Consider the following 23,737-nt stretch of genomic DNA (forward strand, 5'->3'; position numbering starts at 1 on the left):
TAGAAGGATCATAACTCACGATCATAAAAGCCATATACAAAAGACCCACCATTAATATCATCCTTGTTGGAGAAAAACTGAGAGCTTTCCCCCTAAGGTCAGGAACATGACAGGGATGTCCACTCTCTCCACTGTTACTCAACATAGTATTGGAAGTCCTAGCCTCAGCAATCAGAAAACACAAAGAAATGAAAGGCATCCAAATTGGCAGGGAGGAAGTCAAACTTTCACTCTTTGCAGATGACATGATACTCTATATGGAAAACCCAAAAGATTCCACCAAAAAGCTGCTAGAACTGATCCATGAATTCAGCAACGTTGTAGGATAATAAAATCTGTACAGAAATTGGTTGCATTTCTATACACCATTAATGAAGCAGCAGAAAGAGAAATCAGTCCCATTTACAATTGCTTCAAAACCCATAAAATACATAGAATAAACTTAACCAAAAAGGTGAAAAATCTATGCACTGAAAACTATAGAAAGCTTATGAAAGAAACTGAAGAAGACACACAGAAAAAAGGAGAAACATTCCATGCTCCTGAATAGGAAGAACAAATATTGTAAAAATATCAATCTACCCAAAGCAATCTACATATTCAATGCAATTTCTATCAAAATAATACTAGCATTCTTCGCAGAGATAGAACAAAGAATCCTAAATTTGTATGGAACCAGAAAAGACCCCGAATAACCAAAGCAGTCCTGAAAAAGAAAACCAAGGCTGGAGGCATCGTAATTCTGGACTTCAAGCTGTATTACAAAGCTGTAATCATCAAGACAGTATGCTGCTGGCACAAAAACAGACACATCAATCAGTGGAACAGAATAGAGAACCTAGAAATGATCCCATAACTACATGGTCAGCTAATTTTTGACAAAGCGGGAAAGAATATCCAATGGAAGAAATTGTGTTGGGAAAACTGGACAGCAACATGCAGAAGAATGAACCTGGACCACTTTCTTACACCATACACAAAAATAAACTCAAAATGGATGAAAGATCTAAATGTAAGACAGGAAGCCATCAAAATCCTAGGGGAGAAGAGAGGAAACACCCTCTTTGACCTTAGCCTCAGCAACTTCTTACTTGACATGTCTCTGGAGGTAAGGGAAACAAAAGCAAAAATGAACTATTGGGACCTCATCAAGATAAAAAGCTTCTGCACAGCAACGGAAACAATCAGCAAAACTAAAAGGCAACCGATGGAATAGGAGAAGGTATTTGCAAATGACATAGGGTAAAGGGTTAGTATCCAAGATCTATAAAGAACTTACCAAACTCAGCACCCAAAAAACAAATGACCCAGTGAAGAAGTGAGCAAAAGACATGAATAGACACTTCTCCAAAGAAGATATCCAGATGGCTAACAGACACATGAAAAAATGCTCAACATCACTGATCATCAGGGAAATACATATCAAAACCACAATGGGATACCATACTTGTCAGAATGGCTAACATTAACAACTCAGGCAATGGCAGATGTTGGCAAGGATGTGGAGAAAGGGGAACCCTTCTGCAGTGCTGGTGGGAATGCAAACTGGTGCAGCAGCACTCTGGAAAACAGTATGGAGGTTCCTCAAAAAATTAAAAATAGAACTACCCTACAACCCAGCAATTTTACTACTAGGTATTTATCCAGAGGATACAAGAGTGCTCTTTTGAAGGGGCCCATGCACCCCAGTGTTTATAACAGTGCTATTGACAGTAGCCAAAGTATGGAAAAAGCCCACATGTCTGTTGACTGATGAATGGATAAAGAAGATGTGGTATATATATATATATATATATATATAGTGGAATATTACTTGGTGATCAAAAAGAATGAACTCTTGCCATTTGCAACAATGTGGATGGAACTAGAAAGTATTAATCTAAGAGAAATTAGAGAAAGACAAATATCATATGACATATATATATATCATATAATATAAATTCCACATATGAGATATAAAACAGATGAATATAAGGGAAAGGAAGTAAAAATAATACAAAAACAGAGAGGGAGATAAACCATAAGAGACTCTTACATATGGAGAACAAACTGAAGGTTGCTGGAGGGGTGTTGTGTGGGGGGATGGGCTAAATGGGCAAGGGGCATTAAGGTGGACACTTGTTGGGATAGCACTGGGTGTTACATGTAAGTGATCAATCACTAAATTCTATTCCTGAAGTCATTATTATACTATATGTTAACTAGGTCAGATTTAAATTAAATAAATAACTAAAATAGGGGGATCTTGATGGCAATCAATTCTACTCACCCACTAATTTTATAGATAAAGACATTCCTTTGATTCACCACTATATCTGCAGGGCCTAGAGTAGCACCTGGCACTTTTTTTCTTTCTTTCTTTCTTTTTTTTTTTTTTTTTTTTTGAGAGAGCAATGGGGAGGGGCAGTGAGAGATAGGGAGAGATAGAATCTTAAGCAGGCTCCACACCCATCACTTAGCCTGATGCAGGGCTTGGTCTTACAACCCTGAAATACTACACAACCCTGAGATCATGACCTGAGCCAAAATCAAGAGTCGGACACTTAACTGACTGAGCCACCCAGGAGCCCCTGGAATTTTATATAAATGGAATCATACATTGTTTTCTTTCTTTCTTTTCTTTTTTGTCTTGCTTCTTGTAATCAGCATAATTACTTTGAAGTTCATTTATATTCTGTTTATTGCTGAGTAGTATTCCATTATATGGATATTACTGCAATTTATTTCTTTTCCTGTTGGTGGATGTTTGGGCTATGAACAGTTTTTGTTTTGTTTTGTTTTGTTTTACATGTTTTCTTTTCCCTTGGATAAATACCTAGGAGTGGAGTGACTAGATCATGTATGACAGGGTGCCAGTGGGGGAGGGGCAGCTGTCAGCACAGAGCCCGGCATGGGGCTCAAACTCATGAACAGTGAGATCATGACCTGAGCTGAAGTCGGACGCTCAACCAAATGAGTCACCCAGGTGCCCCTGTATGTTGACTTTTTTAAAGAAACTGACAAATTGGGGCGCCTGGGTGGCTCAGTCGGTTAAGCGTCCAACTTCAACTCAGGTCACGATCTCGCGGTCCATGAGTTCAAGCCCCACGTCGGGCTCTGGGCTGATGGCTCAGAGCCTGGAGCCTGCTTCCGATTCTGTGTCTCCCTCTCTCTCTGCCCCTCCCCCGTTCATGCTCTGTCTCTCTCTGTTTCAAAAATAAAATAAACGTTAAAAAAAAATTAAAAAAAAAAAAAGAAACTGACAAATTGTCTTTCACAGCACATTTTATATTCCTGCTAGCAGTGCATAAGAATTATAGTTCCTCTACATTGTTGCTAACATTTTTTTATGGTCAGTCTTTTCAATTTTAACCCTTCTAATAGGTTTGTAGTGATATCTCATTGTGACACCACAATGAGATATCACTACAAACCTATTAGAATGTGTTGATTTGGGTCTTCCTGATGATTAATGATGTTGAACATCTCTTGGTCTGCTTATTTGGCATTCATTCATTCATTCATCTTTTCTGGTGAAATGCTTATTTAAATATTTCTCCCCTTTTTGGAGGTTGTTTTCTTATTGTTGAATTTTCCAAGTTTTTTATACATTCTTCATACAAGTACCTTATCAGATACATAATTTGCAAATATTTCCCCTACTCTGTGGCTTGTCTTTTCATTCTCTTTACTGTTTTCTGAAGAGCAGTGTTTAAGAAAAACAGTGCTTTTAAAATGTTGATGAGGCCTGATTTATCGTTTTAAGAAAAAATGGATCAAATCTTTAAAAAAATAAATGAGACGCCTGGTTGGCTCAGTTGATAGAGCATGTAACTCTTGATCTCAGGGTTATGAGTTCAAGCCCCACCTTGTGTGTAGAGAATACTTAAAAATAAAATCTTAGGTAATATTGAAGAAGAAGACCAAAGCAGGAGGCATCACAATCCCAGACTTTAGCCTCTACTACAAAGCTGTCATCATTAAGACAGCATGGTATTGGCACAAAAACAGACACATAGACCAATGGAATAGAATAGAAACCCCAGAACTAGAACCACAAACGTATGGCCAACTCATCTTCGACAAAGCAGGAAAGAACATCCAATGGAAAAAAGACAGTCTCTTTAACAAATGGTGCTGGGAGAACTGGACAGCAACATGCAGAAGGTTGAAACTAGACCACTTGCTCACACCATTCACAAAAATAAACTCAAAATGGATAAAGGACCTGAATGTGAGACAGGAAACCATCAAAACCTTAGAGGAGAAAGCAGGAAAAGACCTCTCTGACCTCAGCCGTAGCAATCTCTTACTCGGCACATCCCCAAAGGCAAGGGAATTAAAAGCAAAAGTGAATTACTGGGACCTTATGAAGATAAAAAGCTTCTGCACAGCAAAGGAAACAACCAACAAAACTAAAAGGCAACCAACGGAATGGGAAAAGATATTTGCAAATGACACAACGGACAAAGGGCTAGTATCCAAAATCTATAAAGAGCTCATCAAACTCCACACCCGAAAAACAAATAACCCAGTGAAGAAATGGGCAGAAAACATGAATAGACACTTCTCTAAAGAAGACATCCGGATGGCCGACAGGCACATGAAAAGATGTTCAACGTCGCTCCTTATCAGGGAAATACAAATCAAAACCACACTCAGATATCACCTCACGCCAGTCAGAGTGGCCAAAATGAAGAAATCAGGAGACTATAGATGCTGGAGAGGATGTGGAGAAACAGGAACCCTCTTGCACTGTTGGTGGGAATGCAAATTGGTGCAGCCGCTCTGGAAAGCAGTGTGGAGGTTCCTCAGAAAATTAAAAATAGACCTACCCTATGACCCAGCAATAGCACTGCTAGGAATTTACCCAAGGGATACAGGAGTACTGATGCATAGGGGCACCTGTACCCCAATGTTTATAGCGGCACTCTCAACAATAGCCAAATTATGGAAAGAGCCTAAATGTCCATCAACTGATGAATGGATAAAGAAATTGTGGTTTATATACACAATGGAGTACTACATGGCAATGAGAAAGAACGAAATATGGCCCTTTGTAGCAACGTGGATGGAACTGGAGAGTGTGATGCTAAGTGAAATAAGCCATACAGAGAAAGACAGATACCATATGTTTTCACTCTTATGTGGATCCTGAGAAACTTAACAGAAACCCATGGGGGAGGGGAATGAAAAAAAAAAAAAAGAGGTTAGAGTGGGAGAGAGCCAAAGCATAAGAGACTCTTAAAAACTGAGAACAAACTGAGTGTTGATGGGGGGTGGGAGGGAGGGGAGGGTGGGTGGTGGGTATTGAGGAGGGCACCTTTTGGGATGAGCACTGGGTGTTGTATGGAAACCAGTTTGACAATAAATTTCATACATTGAAAAAAAAATAAAATCTTAGGGGCACCTTGGTGGCTCATTCAGTTAAGCCTCAGACTCTTGATTTTGGCTTAGGTCATGATCTCATAGTTCCATGAGTTCAAGCCCTAAGTTGGGCACTGTGCACTGACTACATGGAACCTGCTTGGGATTCTGCCTCTCTCTCTGCCCCTTCCTGACTCGGACTCTTTGTCTCTCTCAAAATAAATAAACTTTAAGAGAAATCTTAAAAAAAAGAATGGGGTCCCTGGGTAGCTCAGTTGGTTAAGTATCCAACTGTTGATTTTAGCTCAGGTCATAATCTCATGATTCATGAGATCGAGGCTCACATTGGGCTGTGCACTGACAATGTGTTGCCTGCTTGGGATTCTTTCTTTCCTCTCTCTCTGACCTTCCCTACTCACACACTCTGACTCTCAAACAAACATTTAAAAAAAGGATTATACTTTTGCTATTATATGTAAGAAATTTTTGCCTATCCAAGGTCACAGATCTTTTTTTTTTTTTTTAGTGTTTATTTTGAGAGAGACACAGAGATTGTGCATGTTCGCATGCGCATATGGGAGAGTCAAAGAGGGAGGGAGAGAGAATCCCAAGCAGGCTTCATGACCTCAGTGCAGAGCCCAGGGCAGGGCTCCATCTCACAAACTGTGAGATCATGATCTGAGTGGAAACCAAGAGTCGGATGCTTAACTGACTGAGCTACCCAGGTGCCCCACAGATTTTTTTTCCCCTCTGTATTTCTTTCTAGAAGTTTTCTATTTTCAGGCTTTATATTTAGGTCTATGATCCATTTCTTGTTTTGTTTTGTTTTAAGTTTATTTATTTTGAGAGAGAGAGCATGAGCAGGGGTTGGGCAGAGACCGAGGTAGAGAGATGATCTCAAGCAGGCTCCAAGCTCTCAACATGGAGCCCAGTGTGGGGCTTGATCACACGAACTGGGAGTTCATGACCCAAGCCAAAATCAAGAGTTGAACACTTAACCAACTGGTCCACCCAAGCCACCCCTATAATCTACTTCAAGTTAATTTTTTTAGATAGTGTAAGCTAAGGATCCAAATTCATTCTTTCCATTTTTCTTCCTTCCTTTCTTTCTTTCTTTCTTTCTTTCTTTCTTTCTTTCTTTCTTTCTTCCTCTCTCTCTTTCTTTCTTTCTTTCTTTCTTTCTTTCTTTCTTTCTTTCTATTGAAATTGCCTTGAATCTGTAGACCAGTTTAGGGAGAATTGATGTCTTAACATTACTGAGTCTTATGTTCCATGAACACAGCATACCTCTCCATTTATTTAGACCTTTAGTTTCTTTCAAGAGTCTTATATAGTTTTCGGTGTGCAAGTTTTGCATATCTTTTGTCAGATTTATCTTTTAAGTATGTCATTTTTTGAGATGTTATTTTAAATGGTATTGTAAAATTTTAATTTCTCATTGTTCATTGCAAATATATAGAAATACAATAGAGTTTTGTATGTTGATGTGTGCCTTGCAACCATACCATACTTTTTTCTAATTGCTTTCTGTACATCTAGCTAATTTTATACATAGATAATATTGCCTGCAAATAATGATAGTTTTACTTTTTCCTTTCCAATCCAGATGCCTTTTATTTGTTTATCTTGTCTTATTGCACTGGCTAGAACCTTTACTATAGTGTGAGACCGATATGGTGATAATGGGCAGTGTTGTCTATTCTTGATTTGGAGGGAAAGTATTCGCCGTTAAGTATGATGTTAGCTGTAAGTTTTTCAAGGGATATCTTTTATTGGTTGGTGTTTGCTTCTGTTACTAGTTTGCTGAGAGTTTTTATCAGAAGTGGATGTTGTATGTTGTCAGATGCTTTTTGTGCACCTATTGAGGTAATTATATGGTTATTAGAATTGGTTTTTTAATTTGGTGAGTGATATGCATTGATTTTTGAATATGTAAATCAACTTACATTCCTGAGAGAAACTGTATTTGGTCATGACATATTATCCTTTTTGTATATTATTGGATTAGATTTACCAAAAACTTGTTTATAGAATTTTTGCATCTGTGTTCATGAGGGCTATTGGTACATGTCTCGGTCTGATTTTGTATCAGGATAATGCTGGCTTCCAAGAATAAGTTGGGAACTATTATTTTTCTTCTCTTCAGTTTCTTGGATTATTTCTTCTTTAGAGATTTGGTAGAATTCATCACTGAAGTCATCTGGACCCGGAGTTTTTTTGTGGGAAGGCTTTATAAAGCTATTTGTTTGTTTGTTTGTTTGTGTTTGTTTATTTATTTATTTATTTATTTATTTATTTATGTATTTATGTATGTATGTATGTATGTATGTATGTATTTATTTATTTATTGTTTATTCATTCAGGGAGAGAGAGCACAAGCAGGGGAGGGGCAGATAGAGGGAGAAAGAGAATCCCAAGCAGGCTCCATACTGTCAGCACAGAGCCCAGTGTGGGGCTTGATCTCACAAAATGTGAGATCAGACCTGAGCTGAAATCAGGAGGTGGATGCTCAACTGATTGAGCCACCGAGTTGCCACAAGATTTTTAAGAAATGTTTATTTATTTATTTTGAGAGAGAGAGATAGAGAAGGAGGGGCAGAGAGAGAGGAAGAGAGAGAATCCCGAGCAGCAGCAAATTCAATTTTTAAAACATATATAGGGCTATTCAGATTATCTATTTCTTCTTGAGTGAGCTTTTGTGGTTTGTGTTTTTCTAGGAATTTCTCCATTTAACCTATTGTTAAATTTGTTGACATTAAATTATTTGTAATATTCTGTTGTTAATATCTATAGAATCTGTAACAATGTTACCTCTCTCATTCCTGACACTGTTAATTTGTGTCTTTTTCTTTTTATGCTAATTAGTCCAACATTTTACATTAGTTTTACTGATCTAAAAGAACCATTGTTTGGATTTATTAATTTTCTCTCTCTTCTCTTTCATTGACTTTACTCTGGCCTTTATTGTTTCCTTTCTTGTATTTACTCTGGATTTAATGTCCATGTCCTTTTCTGGTTTCTTAAGGTAGAAGCTGAGGTCAGTAGTTTTGAGAACTTTCTTTTCTAAAATAGACATTTATTGCTGTAAATCTCCTCTCAAGTAATATTTTAATTACGTATTCTGATATTTTGTGTTTTCGTATTTCTTCAGTTTCAAACTTTCTCTTTTGGTTTCTTTTTTAACCCATGAGTTATATAGAAGCATGCTATTTAGTTTCAAGATGCTATTTTTGATTATTGTGGTTAGAGGACATAATTGTATGATTCAAATTATCTTAAATGTATTGAAACTTATGGTTCAGAATATGGTATATTTTAGAAAATGTTTGACTTATTTTTTGTTGTTCTCATTCAGAGAAAGCAATTGAACTGCGTCTGGCAAAAATTGACCATACTGCGATTCACCCCCACTTACTTGATATGAAGATTGGACAAGGGAAATATGAGCCAGGCTTTTTCCCTAAATTGCAGTCTGATGTGCTTTCCACTGGGCCAGCCAGCAACAAGTGAGTCAACCCCAGGGATTCTCTGATCCAGCTCCCTAACCACAGTGATGAGGGTTCTCCCATATCAGGGCCTGAGCTTGTGGAAGATCCCTGGAATTTTGTAAAGCAAATATGAAGATGACACAGACCATCCAGGTTGTTCATTTGTTTGAACAAGAATACAGGTGACAAAGTATAATTCATTCCTGTCTCTACTCTGCAAATTGGGATAGCTCCACATGCCCAGAAGCTACAAAAAGCCAGACTACAGATAGCTTGCAGTCATCTCTCAACTAAATCCCATACCACACCTAGCTAGCTAGCATTGTGTCTTTAATAAGTGGTGGTTGAAATAATTGGAGTCTGAACCAAAAGTAGATACCTTAGTGGGGTTGCTCTTTTTTAGTTACTTTTGGAGATGAGTGTGTCAAAGCCCAGACAGAGAAGGAGTATAGTTTTGGGTCTGCATGTGAAGTTTTTGCATGTGTTTTAAGAGAGATATGTCTATGTTCCCCTGGGGAGTTTTCTCTTTCTTGCCCAGTCACTGAGCTCTCAGCTACTTTTCCTCAAGGTCTCTGAGCTATCTCTGTTGACTGTTAGGTATTTTTCCTATGCCCAGAGTTATTCCCTAGACATTCATGTTCTCTCTTATCAGTAACCTGACCTTACTTTCTTAGTGCAATGTTCATAATTGCCTGCTTGGATTCTGTCAGGTGGACAAAAAGGAATGCCCCTGCTCAGTGGAGGCGGAAAGATAGGCAGAAGCAGCACACAGAACACCTGCGTTTAGATAATGACCAGAGAGAGGTAAGACATCTTAAGGGTGACAAACAGTGGCTCTTGACTATTCTACACTCTACTTCTCTTTCCCATTTTCATGACCTCTGATCTGATTCAAATGTCTTAGTAGTGATCTCTCCCATAAAGATGGGTTAATACTAGGGTTAGTTCCCGATACCTGATACTGGGCCTTGGTTATGACAAATCTAGGATATATGATGTTTTGCAAGTGACCGCTAGTAGGTCCTCTCTCTGAGCCAGGCCCTGTTTGCAGCCCTATCAGGAGTAATGTCCAGGCTTTCACTGTCCTTTCAGTACTCAGTCATGCATATGCTCCCTGGGGAGTGTGACAGGAAAACTCAGAAGATAAGAGTCTGAGATTTGGAAGAAATTCTTTTAAAATTTGTGAGACTTTGTGTGTGTGTGTGTGTGATATGGTAGAAAAAAGTTAATTCTATTAAAATGAGAAGGAAGAAAAGCTGAACTTGGGTTAATGCTGTGAATTTCTGAAATGGGTATGGGGGACTTTTCTTCTATTTTTTGTGTATTAATTTAAAACAGATAATCTTTTCTTTAAAATTTTTTTAAATGTTTATTCATTTTTTGAGAGAGAGAGCGAGCGTGTGAGGGGGGCAGAGAGAGAGAGGCACAGAATCTGAAGCAGGCTACAGGCTCTGAGTTGTCAGCATAGAGCACGACAGGGGGCTCAAACTCACGGACCAAGATCGACCTGAGCCAAAGTTGGTCGCTTAACCGACTGAGCCATCCAGGCACCCCTAAAACCAATAATCTTGACTTTTTTTCTTAGAGAAGCAAAAGAGAGGAATGTTATCATTAGGTGCCTGGGGATTCGGGATTCCTGAATTGACTTGAGTTTACGAGCTGAGTTTCTCAGCTCTACTATAACTCGTTCCCAGTGAAGTTTCTACTTCTAAACCTCAGGATGGAGACCCTGCCTTAGTTGCAGAGAAGTTGTAAAAATGGGGCTTCACCTTCAGAAACCTATTTCAGGAACTTCTCTTTGAGAAAAGAACCTGCAATTTGCATTTTATACATTTAAAACCTATTAAAGCATATTGTTTTCATATTAGTCTGACACCTCAGTGAATTGGAAAATAAATACTATTTTGTCTTTGCTGTTTTTTAAAGGAATAAATTAGAATTGCAAGGTATGGCAATGAATTTTTAAAAAATGTTTATTTATTTTTGAGAGAAAGGGGGTTGGGGGAGGGCAGAGAGTGGGAGACAGAATCCCAAGCAGGCTCTGTGCTCAGTGCAGAGCCCTATGTGGGGCTTGAACTCACGAACTGTGAGATTATGTTTTGAACCGAAATCAAGTGTTGGACGCTTAACTGACTAAGTCACCCAGGCAACCCTGGCTATGAATTTTTAACTGCTGATTTATAGGATATGATTGTGCTTAGCATTTTTTTTTTTTAATGTTTATTGGTTTCTTTTGGGTGGGGGGAGGGGCAGAAAAAGATGGGGAGGGAGAGAGAGAAACCCAGGCAGGCTCTGCACTGGTAGTGCAGAGCCCAGCACAGGGCTGGATCTCACAAACTGTGAAATCATGACCTGAGCCAAAATCAAGAGTCAGGGGCTCAACCGACTGAGCCACGCAGGCATCCTTGTGCTTAGAGTTTTGTTTGTATGAGGGTGGAAATGAAGTGTTGAGTATTGGTGTTATTTTAGAAGTGTCCCCTGGGTCTTCCATCTCACCTCCATATTCTTTCAACAGTGTTTATTGAGCATGTTTACTTGGTCCAATCGTTGTAATAAGCACTTTGAAATATAAAGATGAGAAGGAGATAGGCTTGTCCTCAGGGATACCAGTTTATTAGGGAACAAAGTCAGATACACAAATAACTTTAGTAGAATAGTCTTTTGGAAGGATCCTATGAGAGGCAAGTCAGTGTTTGATCACTGATTAGAGAAAGCAGAGGTCAGTTCTACCTGGGGTATTATTCAAACAAGACTGATGGAGCCATCATCTCTTTAAGTCTGGGAGGATGATAGGGTTTTGAGAGACAAAGAGCAGTCAAGTGGAAGAAATAAATGCAGGATCAAACACTTGGTATTTGTCTTGTAATGGAGGCTGTAGGCTGAATATTTTGGAGTAAGGAGGTACAGGAGGTAGGTAACAAACTAGGAGGCAGGTAGTCCAGGTGAGATAATTGAAGCCTAACCTTGGGGGTTGGTAGTAGGAGCAGATTGAGGGACCAGAAGGTAGAATGGACACAATTGTACTACTGGAATAAAGTCTGGGGTAAAAATATTGGTTGTGAACTTGAGATACTGAGAGGATGTCAGTAGTGGGGCCTCTGGGTGGCTCAGTTGGTTAAGCATTGGACTCTTGATTTCGGCTCAGGTCATGATCTCATCATTTGTGAGTTTGAGCCCCGTGTTGGTCTCTGCACTGGCAGCGCAGAGCCTGCTTGGGATTTTCTCTCTCTCCCTCTGTCTCTCTGCCCGTCCCCTGTTCTCTCTCTCTCAAAATAAATAAATAAACTTAAAAAAATAGTATATGGAAAATCACCAGCACATTGTAGGAAAGTGGAAAATGCAGTTATTATGTTAAATGTGCAGTCTTCTATTAAATGTGCAGTCTTCTTTTCTAGGCTCTAATTTAGCAAGGCTATACTTTATGATAGTAAGGGTAGATACCTTTGAAATGGGCAGAGGAGTTAAATTCCTCTCAGCTTGTTGGAGAAAATGATTTTCTCAGTAGTACTCTGAAATTTGGGTGGGTTTGTACATTGAACTATACATGTTGCAGCCATGTGTTAGCTCTGTGTTAACCATGTGTTGTTTTTTTTTTTTTACCTCTTCTATCATTAAAGCAAAGGTAATTACAGTACTCATGGAATGCCTTACATCAAAGAAAACAGAACTCATGTTGTCTGTTTTTCTCTTTGCTGCAAGAGTTGTGTTTTAAACTTGCCACTCCCAACTTTGAGCATAGGAAAGAGACAATAAGAAAGTGCAGGTGATAATAGTGCCCTCTTCAGGCTCTCATTAGTACTGGTCACCCATGGTTTGTGTGCGTAGACACAAAGAGCTTTTGATTTTTCCGTTTGCTGTAGAAGTACATCCAGGAAGCCAGAAATATGGGCAGCACCATCCGCCAGCCCAAATTGTCCAACCTCTCCCCGTCAGTGATTGCTCAAACCAACTGGAAGTTTGTAGAGGGCCTGCTGAAGGAGTGCCGCAACAAGGTGAGCCATGGTTTTGTGTGTGTGTGTGTGTGTGTGTGTGTGTGTGTGTGTGTGTGTGTGTTGTTTCCCTTGGGAGCCATGGGGAGACACATCTTGGCCCTGATCACTCTTTCTTGGCTTTAAAAATATTGTTAATATAATGGGATACTACTGATGTTGAGATTCTGTTAACTTAGAATTAGGTGTATTTGCTTTAAATAAATATACCATTAACAGAGAGCAAGCACACTTTGATTGATATTAACATATATTTTTTAAAACTGAAAGATAGATATAGTTTTCAATTTTAGACATCTTATACTATTTATATAAAATCCTTATAGTTGAATTGTCTTCAACAGATTAGTCTTACACACACGAAAATGTTTTTGCCTCTCTGTTTTAATTTGATAGAAGTGGTCTCATTATTTAGATACAAGAATTTACTGAGTGCCTACTGTGTGCCAGGCCAAAGTGTGTTGTTGGCATATTTTTCTCAATTCTACAGAGAGTAATTTTTTAAAGCTTTTTTTGAGGTATACTTGATACACAAAAAAATTACACACATATTTTAATGTATACATTTTGACAAGTTTGGACATACGTATACACCCATGATAATATCAACCATAGTCAAGATGCTAAACGTATCTATCATTTCCAAAAATTTCCTTGTGTTATTTTTTTGGTTTTTGTTTGTTTCTGTGGGTAAGTATACTTAACATGAGATCTGTCTCTTAACATATTGTGAAGTGCCCAATAATCTATTGTTAATAATAGGTACTGTGTTGGGGCGCCTGGGTGGCGCAGTCGGTTAAGCGTCCGACTTCAGCCAGGTCACGATCTCGCGGTCCGTGAGTTCGAGCCCCGCGTCGGGCTCTGGGCTGATGGCTCGGAGCCTGGAGCCTGTTTCCGATTCTGTGTCTCCCTCTCTCTCCGCCCCTCCCCCATTCATGCTCTGTCTCTCTCTGTCCCAAAAATAAATAAAAAACGTTGAAAAAAAAAATTTTTTTTAAAATAAAAAAAATAATAGGTACTGTGTTAAAAAAATAGACACATAGGTAAATGGAACAGAATAGAGAGCCCAGAAATAAACCCATGACTATATGGTCAACTAATCTTTGACAAAGGAGGCATGAATATGCAATGGGAAAAAGTCTCTTCAACAAATGCTACTGGGAAAATTGGACAGCTATATGCAAAAGAATGAAACTAGACTACTTTCTTACACTATACACAAAAATGAACTCAAAATGGATTAAGTATCAAAATGTGAAACCTGAAACCATAAAACTGAAAGAGAGCACAGGCAGAAATTTCTCTGGCATTGGCCATAGCAACATCTTTCTAGATATATTTCTTGAAGCAAGGGAAACAAAAGCAAAAATACTATTGGGACTACATCAAAATAAAAATCTTCTGTACAATAAAGGAAACAGTTAACAAAACTGAAAGGTAACAACATACTGAATGGGAGAAGATAATTTGCAAATGACGTCTGATACAGGGCTAGAATATGTAAAGAACATATACAACTCAACACCAATAAAACAAATAATTCAATTAAAAATGGGCAGAAGGCATAAACAGACATTTTTCCAAAGAAAACATACAGATTGCCAACAGACATATGAAAAGATGCTCAACATCACTCATCATCAGGGAAATACAAATCAAAACCACAATGAGATATCACCTCATACCTGTCAGAATGGCTAAAATAAAAAACTCAAGAAACACCCAAGTGTTGGCAAGGATGTGGAAAAAAAGGAACCCTCATGCCCTCTTGGTGGGAATGCAAACTGGTGCAGCCACTGTGGAAAACAGTATGGAAGTTCCTCAAAAAATTAAAAATAGAATTACCCTATAATCCAGCAATTGTACTACTGGGTATTTACTCAAAACATACTCATTCGAAAAGATTTATGTACCTCTATGTTCATAGCTGCATTATTTACAATAGCCAAATTATGGAAGCAGCCCAAAGGTTCATTAATAGATGAATGGATAAGGAAATGGTGTGTGTGTATACACACACACACACACACACACACACACACACACACACACACACACACTAGAATATTACTCAGCCATAAAAAAGAATGAAATCTTGCCATTTGCAATAACATGAATGGATCTAGAGGGTATAATGCTAAGTGAAAGAAGTCAGAGAAAGACAAATACCATATGATTTCACTCATATGTTGAACTTAAGAAAGAAACGAACAAAGAAAAAAGACAAACCAAAAAACAGACTCATAACTATGGAGAACAAACTGGTGGTTACCAGAGGGAAGGTGGGTGGGGGGAACGGGTGAAACAGGTGAAGTGAATTAAGAGTATACTTACCATGATGAGCAAGCACTGAGTAATGTGTAGAATTGTTGAATCACTATACTGCACACCTGAAATTAATATAATACTGTTAACTATACTGGAATCAAAAAAAATAATAGATGCTATGTTGTGCAGCAGACCTCTAAAATTTACTCATCTCACATACTGAAATTTTATACCTACAGAAATTTTATACCTACAGTCAAATAGTGAGTTTGACTATTTTAGATACCTCATATAAGTAGAATCATGTAGTATTTGTCTTTTTGTGACTGGCCTGTTTCACTTAGCATAATGTCCTCCTGGTTCATCCAGGTTGCTGCAAATGGCAGGATTTCATTCTTGAGCACTTGAATTGTTTCCATATCTTGGCTATTGTGAATAATGTGGCAATGATCATAAGGTACAGATACCTCTTTGAGATTCTGATTTCAGTTCTTTGGGATATATACTCAGAAGAAGGATTGTTGGATTAAAATATAATCATTCTTAGTTTTTAATGTTTTAGTTATGAATGTAGTTTCTAATAAAAATAGCCTCTCAACCAAGTCGGTGTACCATACTTTTTAGGACAATTCAACTAGCTTGGTCTCTACTACATCTTGTTTATTCATCAGTAGAAAAAAGATTTTCCTGCATCTTCAGTTTGTTAATGGTGGTCATTTATAGAATGAAATCAAATATACTTTCTTTTACAGAAGACGTTATTACAGTCACAAATTAGATGGATATATCAGTACTGATATTTTGAATTCAGGTATTTAAAAAAACAGCTTCTATCAGCTCACTCTGAGCCATTGGTATCCATTATTTTCCATACAATGTTGTCTTCTCTGCTATTAAGAGCATAGGTGATGCCGCCTTTCTTGAAAGAAGCCTTTTCTCTTGTCTCTGAGTTTTGTTTTCCAAGTTGAGGACATTTATTCTCAAGTTTTGAGGTGCCTGCCTAGCCAGTGACACCTTTCTTATGTCCACTGTCTGGTCCACAATGACTATGAAATACATCCCAATTTCAGAGATGTTAACATGCAGAGAAAAATGTACATAATTCGTCTAGCAGTGCCAAATGTTGGTTAGCATGTGGAGCAACAGTTCTCATACTGTTGGATGTATAAATTAGTGTGACCACTTTGGAAAACGGTGTAACATTATCTAGTATTCTTCTCCTAGATCTTTTCCCTAGAGAACAGTGTAACCCAGGAGGTATGTACAAGTAGTTTACAACATTCTTTGTAGTATCCCCAAACAGGAAACAATCCAAATGCTAATCAGTAAGAGAATTAATAAATAAATTGTGAGTATATTCATATGTTGGAATGCTATACAGTGATGGAAATGGACAACAGCTATACCCATCAATGCGTGTGAATTTTACAAACAAAGTTTAATGAAAAAGCAGATCACAAAAGAAAACATATAGGCAAAACTAAACTACATTGTTTAGCAATGCAAATATAGGTGATAAGCATTTCTTTGCTTTTCTGTATAGTTCTGTTGTGTAGGTCAGGATGGTAGGCACTTCCAGAGTGGGAAGGTGATGAGAGAGGACACATGGAACGCTTCAAAGATATGGATGGGCAGTGTTTCATTTCTTAATTTGGGTGATGGTTGTAATAGTGTGTGTGATATATAACACACATACACATGCATGCATATACACACAGACATAATACAGGTATATGAGATATATTTTACAGAAAAAGTATTAAAAATAACAACACTGGAAAGAAATATGCCAAAGTATTAAGGATTGTTGCTTCTGAAAGGCAGAATTAGGGGTGATTTTCTTCCTGTTCTTTAGATTTTTGTATGTCACAAATTTATAACATAACTAAATAAGTGTTAGTTAAGGACTTGAACTCAGTATTCATGCGGAGTTAGATTCAGAGGCCAGATCTTCTCTTTCTTTGCTGTGTGATTTTGGCAAGTTCCTTAAGTTCTCTGACCTCAGTTTCCTTATTAGTAAATTGGGAACAATAATAATACTTACTCATAGAGTTGTAGTGCTTAATACAGTGCCTGGTACACAGTAATAAAGGTTACAATGATCATTACACAGTGTGTGTTTTTTGTTTTTTTTATAATAAGCATTTGGAAATTTTACTTAAAAGTAAATCATTTGTCCTTAATTTTTGATCCCTTTGACAGGTACTTCAGATGTATTTCTAGCATTAAATACTTGAAGGTTTGTTTGGTAAGATCAGTTAAACAATGAGAATCAGAGAATCTCAGAAGTGAGCATGACCAATTTTATTTAACTTTTTTCAGTTCATAAATGAAAAAACTGAATCCAGAGTGAGGACATCACAGAAAGAAGAAGTAGGCCCAGGATCATACAGTGATTGCTGTTTTCTTATCTTTGAAACTAAACTTTAAAAATATATATATTTATTTATTTACTGTGAGAGGAAGAGAGAATCCCAAGCAGGATCTGTGCTGTCAGTGCAGAGCCCAACCTGGCGCTCGATCTCCTGAACTGTGAGATCATGACCTGAGTCAAAATCAGGAGTTGGATGCTTAACCAACTGAGCTACCCAGGTGCCCCATAACTAAACTTTTAAAGAATGTACCATAACCTGACGTACATGGTGGAGAATAAATATACTGTGTCTCTTGGTCTTGTTCATCTTGTCCTTCCCAGCCCAGCAGATGTGCTGTGCAGGTGGCCACAACCCTCTCTAGTTGCATATGATCCTGCTCACTGGGTTATCTAATCCTGCTGACTGATTCCTTGTAGACCAAGAGGATGCTGGTGGAGAAAATGGGCCGAGAGGCTGTGGAGCTAGGGCACGGGGAGGTGAACATCACAGGGGTGGAGGAGAACACCTTGATTGCCAGCCTTTGTGACCTCCTAGAGAGGATCTGGAGTCATGGGCTACAAGTAAAGCAGGTAAGGAATGTGTAGACTCTCCCTGCTGAGCAAACTGTCTTTCTGTTTTCACTTACTAGCTTTCCCATACTTCTCCAGCTGGCTGGCTTTGAAGAATGGTGCATGGCATGGTGGAGTGAGACTTGAAATAGCTAAACAAACTAATAAGTAAATAAATATGATCCAAGCTATTTTTTTTTTTTTTAATTTGCTTCATAAACCTGTGTGTTTGTGAAGACATTTTTAGAGTGGCATCTTCCTTTTTGTGAATAGAGCTGAAGGCCAAATTGATAGATCCTTTTTGGCATCTGTCCCTAGTCTGGAAATGGAACACAAAAGAGAGAACTTGGAACTCCTAAGTACCAGATGTCCTCTAAAGGTCCTTCACTGTACATTCCCAGTGGAAAAAGGTCTGTCATTAACATTTCTTTTATATGCAGATAGCTTAACTATCTAAAGATTTGAGAAAGGACTGAATGACAGTAAGTTTGATTTTTACTGCTGAATACCAGAGAATTTCCTTATTTCAGAATACTCTACAATGAATATTTGGTTAAGATGGACAACTTTTATTTTTATACATTTTTAAATTTGAAAAGAACTTGAAATCTTTTCAAAAGCAGTTTTAATATGGATAAATTAGAAAATATATGTAAGTATGTTGCACTGTTTTTTTGAGAGCCAACGGTGTCCGGCACTGTTGTAGGCACTTGAGATACCTAAGTGAACAAAACAGACCAAGATCTCTGCCCTTCTGGAGTTGTCATTGTTATGGGTATAGAGACAGTATACACCCATATACAGTGTATATTTAAAAATCCAACTACAGTGAGATACCTTTTCACATCCGCTAGGATAACTAAAAAAACGACAGACAAAACAAGTTTAGTAAGGATGTGGACAAATTAGAACCTTCACACATTGCTGGTGGGAATGTAGAATGGTGCAGCCACTTTGGAACATAGTCTGGCAGTTCCTCAAAATGTTAAACATGGTGTTATCATATGACACAGCAAGTTCACTTCTAGCTGTGTACTCAAGAGAAATGGAAATATGACGTCCATATAAAAACATGTACTCAAATGTTCATAGCAGCCTTATTCCTAATAGACCAGAAGTAGAACAATTCAAATGTCCATCAGTTGATGAATAGATACACTAAATGTGGTATGTCTGTACAATGGAATTTAATTCAGTAGTAAAAGGAATGAAGGATGATAGATGGTTCAACATACTAAGTGAAAGAAGCCAGTCACAAAAGACCACATATTGTATGATCCTGTTTATATAAAATGTCCAGAATAGACAAATTCGTAGTCAGAAAGTAGATTAGGAGATGCCAGAGGCAGGAGGGAAGGAGGAATAGGGAGTGACTGATAATACTTTTTGGGTGATGACAGTGTTCTAAAATTAGGTAGTGGTGATGGTTGCACAACTCTGTGAATGTACTAAAAGCCGGATTTTTTTTTTTTTTTACAGAAAATTGTATAACTTTATACGTGTGAATTTTACGGTAACGTGAATTATATCTCAGTAAAACTGTTTTTACAAAAATCTAGATGGGATCCTTCTGTACATAATGTTTTGTAACTTGCTTTTTCTTTTTTTAACCTCAGAATATTTTTTTTGTGTCCTTATCTAATTTTTAGGTGATACTGTAATGTTTAAGAGTTCAAACTAGGAATCAGATAGACATGGGTTTGATTCCCAGTTAATAACTTTATAAGACTGATCAAGATATGTAGCTTTTGAGGCTTCTGTTTCTTCCTATATATGATGGAATTTTTAAAGTACCCACCTCCATAGGATTCTTGTGAGGATTTAAGATAGTTCATGTCAAGCACTGAACTCAGCCTGGAATGTGGGAGATGCTTTGTAAATGTTTATGGTCATTACTCTTCTCAGATCTCAGTTTTAGTTACTGTATCCACTGTATACATTTTCCATATTTGAATCAATCCTTTATTACTGGTCATTTAGATTATTTCTGATTTTTTAATATTATAAACAATAATGTGATTATAAAATTTTTTAAATGCTAAAAATTGTGCATCACCAAATTCCTAAAATTTTGAGATTCCTGTAGTATAACAGCAACACCATGGGCTTTGGAGTCAGGAGGCCTGGGATTTTTGAATCTTAGCTCCACTGGCTGACTTCCAGTAACTTGTGATTTTTGAGTTTCATTTTTTTTATCAATACTACAGAGTTAATCAAGTCTACCTTTGAGGGTTATGATAATTAGATATAATACAAATAACCTGGCGTGTGGTAGGTATATAACATATGAAAGCTATTATGCTAAGTTCTACATGAAGAATTTGTTTCTTTACTTTTCTTTATAACAAATGAATAGAATATAAATAATCATTTTATCAATTTCCTTGAAGTTGAGCGAGCCTGGCACTATAGTTGAGCTCTTCAGCTTTTTGGTAAAACATATGCCACCAAAACTTTTTAATATTTGCCATAAAAATTTCTAGAGCATTAGTGAGACTTCTCCTGCAGTTTAAGAACTAATACCATACCATGTTCTAAACCTGTCCTCTGAGGCTTTGTAGCCATATTCTGCAAAAATTCCCATAGTATAAGGAATATCTTTTGGAGCCAATTTGATTCCCTTCTCAGTTTGGATGGATAGGGGCTACTTGTTTAGTGAGAAACTAGTTCAAAATAATGGGGACTTTTCAGTTGAGGTCCCATTTTGTTCTGAAGTCTGCATTTGGAGTGCTAGAAATAAAGCACTAACAGTGTCACCAGAGGGAAGCAAGGGTATGTGCTTTTTTGGCAGGTCATTTATACCCTCAAAGACACATGGATGTTCAGCTGAGGATTGACCAAGACTATCTATGTTGGGTTTCTACAGCATGTCCTCCTTAGGCCTCTACTTTGCTAGCTTGTGTGTAGAGCGCTTCTCTCCTGTTGAGACATTCTTTGGTTATGTCCTAATCCAAAAGCTATAACCTGGTTACCTGGTCTCCATCATGCAGATTATGCATGGTCTTGCAGTGACCAAATTTACTCTCAGAAGGTGATTTTACTGCCCCCTTCTGAGGGCACCTTACTGATCAATTACCTATTTTATCTACTTAGAAAGTAGAGGGAATCCAAACAGCAGGTTTTGCTGCTAGCTTTCTAAATTTTGTTATTAGCCATACGACTGTCTACATGCAGGGCTGCCTTCAGCAAGTCCTCTTAAGCTCTGTTATCTTCACAGCTCTCTTTGGCTTTCAGTGACATTTTTCAAGGAGATGTGTATCCTTCTCTAGTATATTCTTCTGACAATAAGAGGTGAGGTTTGGTTTTTCATACTGGTTTTGTAACTGCTGCCCTTGGGATAAGTGAGAAGGGGTTGTTTCGTACCTTCCATATATATGACATCCCTGGAGAATCTGGTACTACTTAGATCTTGCTATCTCTATATAACTACCCCAAATGGGTGGTTAGGCTAAATTGAACCTTGCAGTCTCAATCAGCCTCTTCAAAAGAGGAAAAAGAATAATCCATGTCTCCTGAACTAGAAAGACCCGTCAGCCCAGCTGCTGCTCTCTCACTCCTGCCTTTGCTCTCCCTCCTCATGAGTAAAATCACTGTGAGCCAGGGCATCCTCCTGGCATGGCAGCCTGGTGTTGCTCTAGCCTTTGGCTCTTCAGTATCATTGCCTCTCTGGTGACCAGCTATATTTAGTGTGTGTCACATTCACACAATTCTCTTAAGGGAGGCTGCCTTCCTGGTCTTCCTAGATTCTGAGATACGAGTGACAAGTCAAAGTCCCTTTCAGGAGCCTACTTTAATGGTTTTGGTGGATAAGTGGATGGATTTCTAGAAGTTGAATTATTAAATCAAAGAGTGTGAGTATTTTAAGCTCTTGCATTGTCTTTCATATTTATTGTATTAATATACCAGTTAGTGTATAGGGGTTGTAAGTCTCACTGATGTTGTTAAACATTATTTTTTCCCCAAATATTTGTTTTTTTGATGAATAAAAAAATAGTCGTTTCTAGTTTTAACTTGTGTTTTTAAAAAAAATGCCATGATGATTATTGGGTTTTGTTTTAAGCTGTCTAAATCTTTTTTCTTTTCTTTTTTTTTAAAGCTGGTTAAATCTTGTAGGATATCCAAACATACAGCAAGTTTATGTCAACAAGTTGCTGATTTATAGATGAGGGTTTTTCTTCCATTCAAATGCTTGCTTTTTTCTCCTAAGATAGATCAAGTTGGTAGATGGAAACAAAATAAATACTCAGTATTCTCAAGGGAAAAATCTTGAGACCTTAAAATCCTCGCATTCATTTGAGAGCATAAAACTTTCTTCAGAAAGTATAACTTCAAAAGTTAAATCTCTTTTAGACAGTCTGTATAGCATCATTATTGATAGTAGTGGTTCTGATATTAGATAGATTGAAGCTTGAATCCCAACACTCTGCTTACTAGCTCTGTGATCTTTTACATGTTACTTAATCTTTGATCCCCAATTTGACCTTTTCTAAAGAAAATGAGGATAGAGCTACCTATCTTGTAGTATTGTTGAGAGCATTGAATAAAATATATTTTGAACATTTAATGTAGTACTTAGTTTATAGCAAGCCTCAAGACATGGTAACTTCTATTATTACTACTCTTTAAAATACAGAACTAAAGTCATTTATAAAATTATTATAATAAATTCTACTAAAACAAACATAATACTACATTTATATTATGTCAGCTATATAGAAACATTTACCATGAATCTGATGTAAAGTTTTTTTTTTTAAGTCACATACAAGGGTCACTGTGTACTGCAGGAGGGCTAGAAAAAAGACAAAACAGTTACTGGATGGCCAGCTGGGCTCACTCACCACCTAGGTAAATTGCTCCCTCACATCAGGCTTGCAGATGCTAATCAAATCTGTGCCTTGGTAAAATGACAAATTGCTACATGTCTTAGTTTAAACTGCAACTCTTACATTTCCAAATGCTAAGGTTCTGTTACACTGACTGTAGTTAAGTACCTTCAGCCTTCTTCAACTTTACCTTCAAGAGTAAATCTTCATCTTAGTGACAGCTTCTCCTCAGCCTACACTAAAGACAATAATGCCTTTAAATATTTAAGGAAACTCAGGAGTTGTCATGGAATCTTATAGACTGGGTATTAGCTCCTATGTACAAAAGCCATCATGCTCTACCCAAGCTGGCCTTTAACCAACTCAGAAGTTGATAGGTTATTTGCTTTTTTCTTTCTTATAAACTGGCCCATTCACAGATTCTGTGTGGCCATGTCCTCCTTCCTGTTTCAAGTGGTGGGCCACTTCTCTTTTCTCTCTTCCATTCTTCTTTATATTTCCTCTGCATTTTAGTAGGGGGATATATTTGTATATGTTGCACTAGGTGTACATCAAGATAAGACATAATACAGATATTTTTTACTAAAAGCCCATATCTATATGTTTTATCTATGACTCTGTTCACTGGATGCCTTAGCCTCTGAAATCTAAACTGACAGGAGTTTCGGGGCACCTGTGTGGCTCAGTCGGTTCAGCACCCAACTTCGTTCGGGTCATGGTCTCACAGTTCATGGGTTCGAGCCCCACGTTGGGCTCTGTGCTGAGAGCTCAGAGCCTGGAGCCTGCTTTGGATTCTATGTCTCCCTCTCTTTGCTCCTCGCCCACTCATGCGTTCTCTCTCTCTCTCTCTCTCTCTCTCTCTTAAAAATAAATATTAGAGGGGCGCCTGGGTGGCGC

General features: G+C 37.8%; 1 protein-coding gene and 1 long non-coding RNA gene across 7 annotated transcripts in view; both read left to right on the top strand.

The window, feature by feature from the left end:
- DENND5A (DENN domain containing 5A) overlaps positions 1-23,737 on the top strand; it is a 118,991-nt gene that overhangs the window by 79,647 nt on the left and 15,607 nt on the right. For all 6 annotated transcript variants that reach the window (XM_078433190.2, XM_078433192.2, XM_078433191.2 and 3 more), the window contains 4 exons: positions 8,702-8,852; positions 9,545-9,638; positions 12,695-12,826; positions 17,883-18,035. In XM_078433190.2, the coding sequence (XP_078289316.1) occupies positions 8,702-8,852; positions 9,545-9,638; positions 12,695-12,826; positions 17,883-18,035 (530 nt within the window). The remainder of the gene's footprint in view (positions 1-8,701; positions 8,853-9,544; positions 9,639-12,694; positions 12,827-17,882; positions 18,036-23,737) is intronic.
- LOC145712464 (uncharacterized) lies at positions 12,833-16,863 on the top strand. The gene is made up of 2 exons (XR_014135300.1): positions 12,833-13,585; positions 13,839-16,863. It is a non-coding gene; the product is annotated as an uncharacterized LOC145712464 (long non-coding RNA).

This window comes from Panthera onca, chromosome D1 (genome assembly GCF_046562875.1).
Source record: "Panthera onca isolate mPanOnc1 chromosome D1, mPanOnc1 haplotype 2, whole genome shotgun sequence".
NCBI classification, from domain to species: domain Eukaryota; kingdom Metazoa; phylum Chordata; class Mammalia; order Carnivora; family Felidae; genus Panthera; species Panthera onca.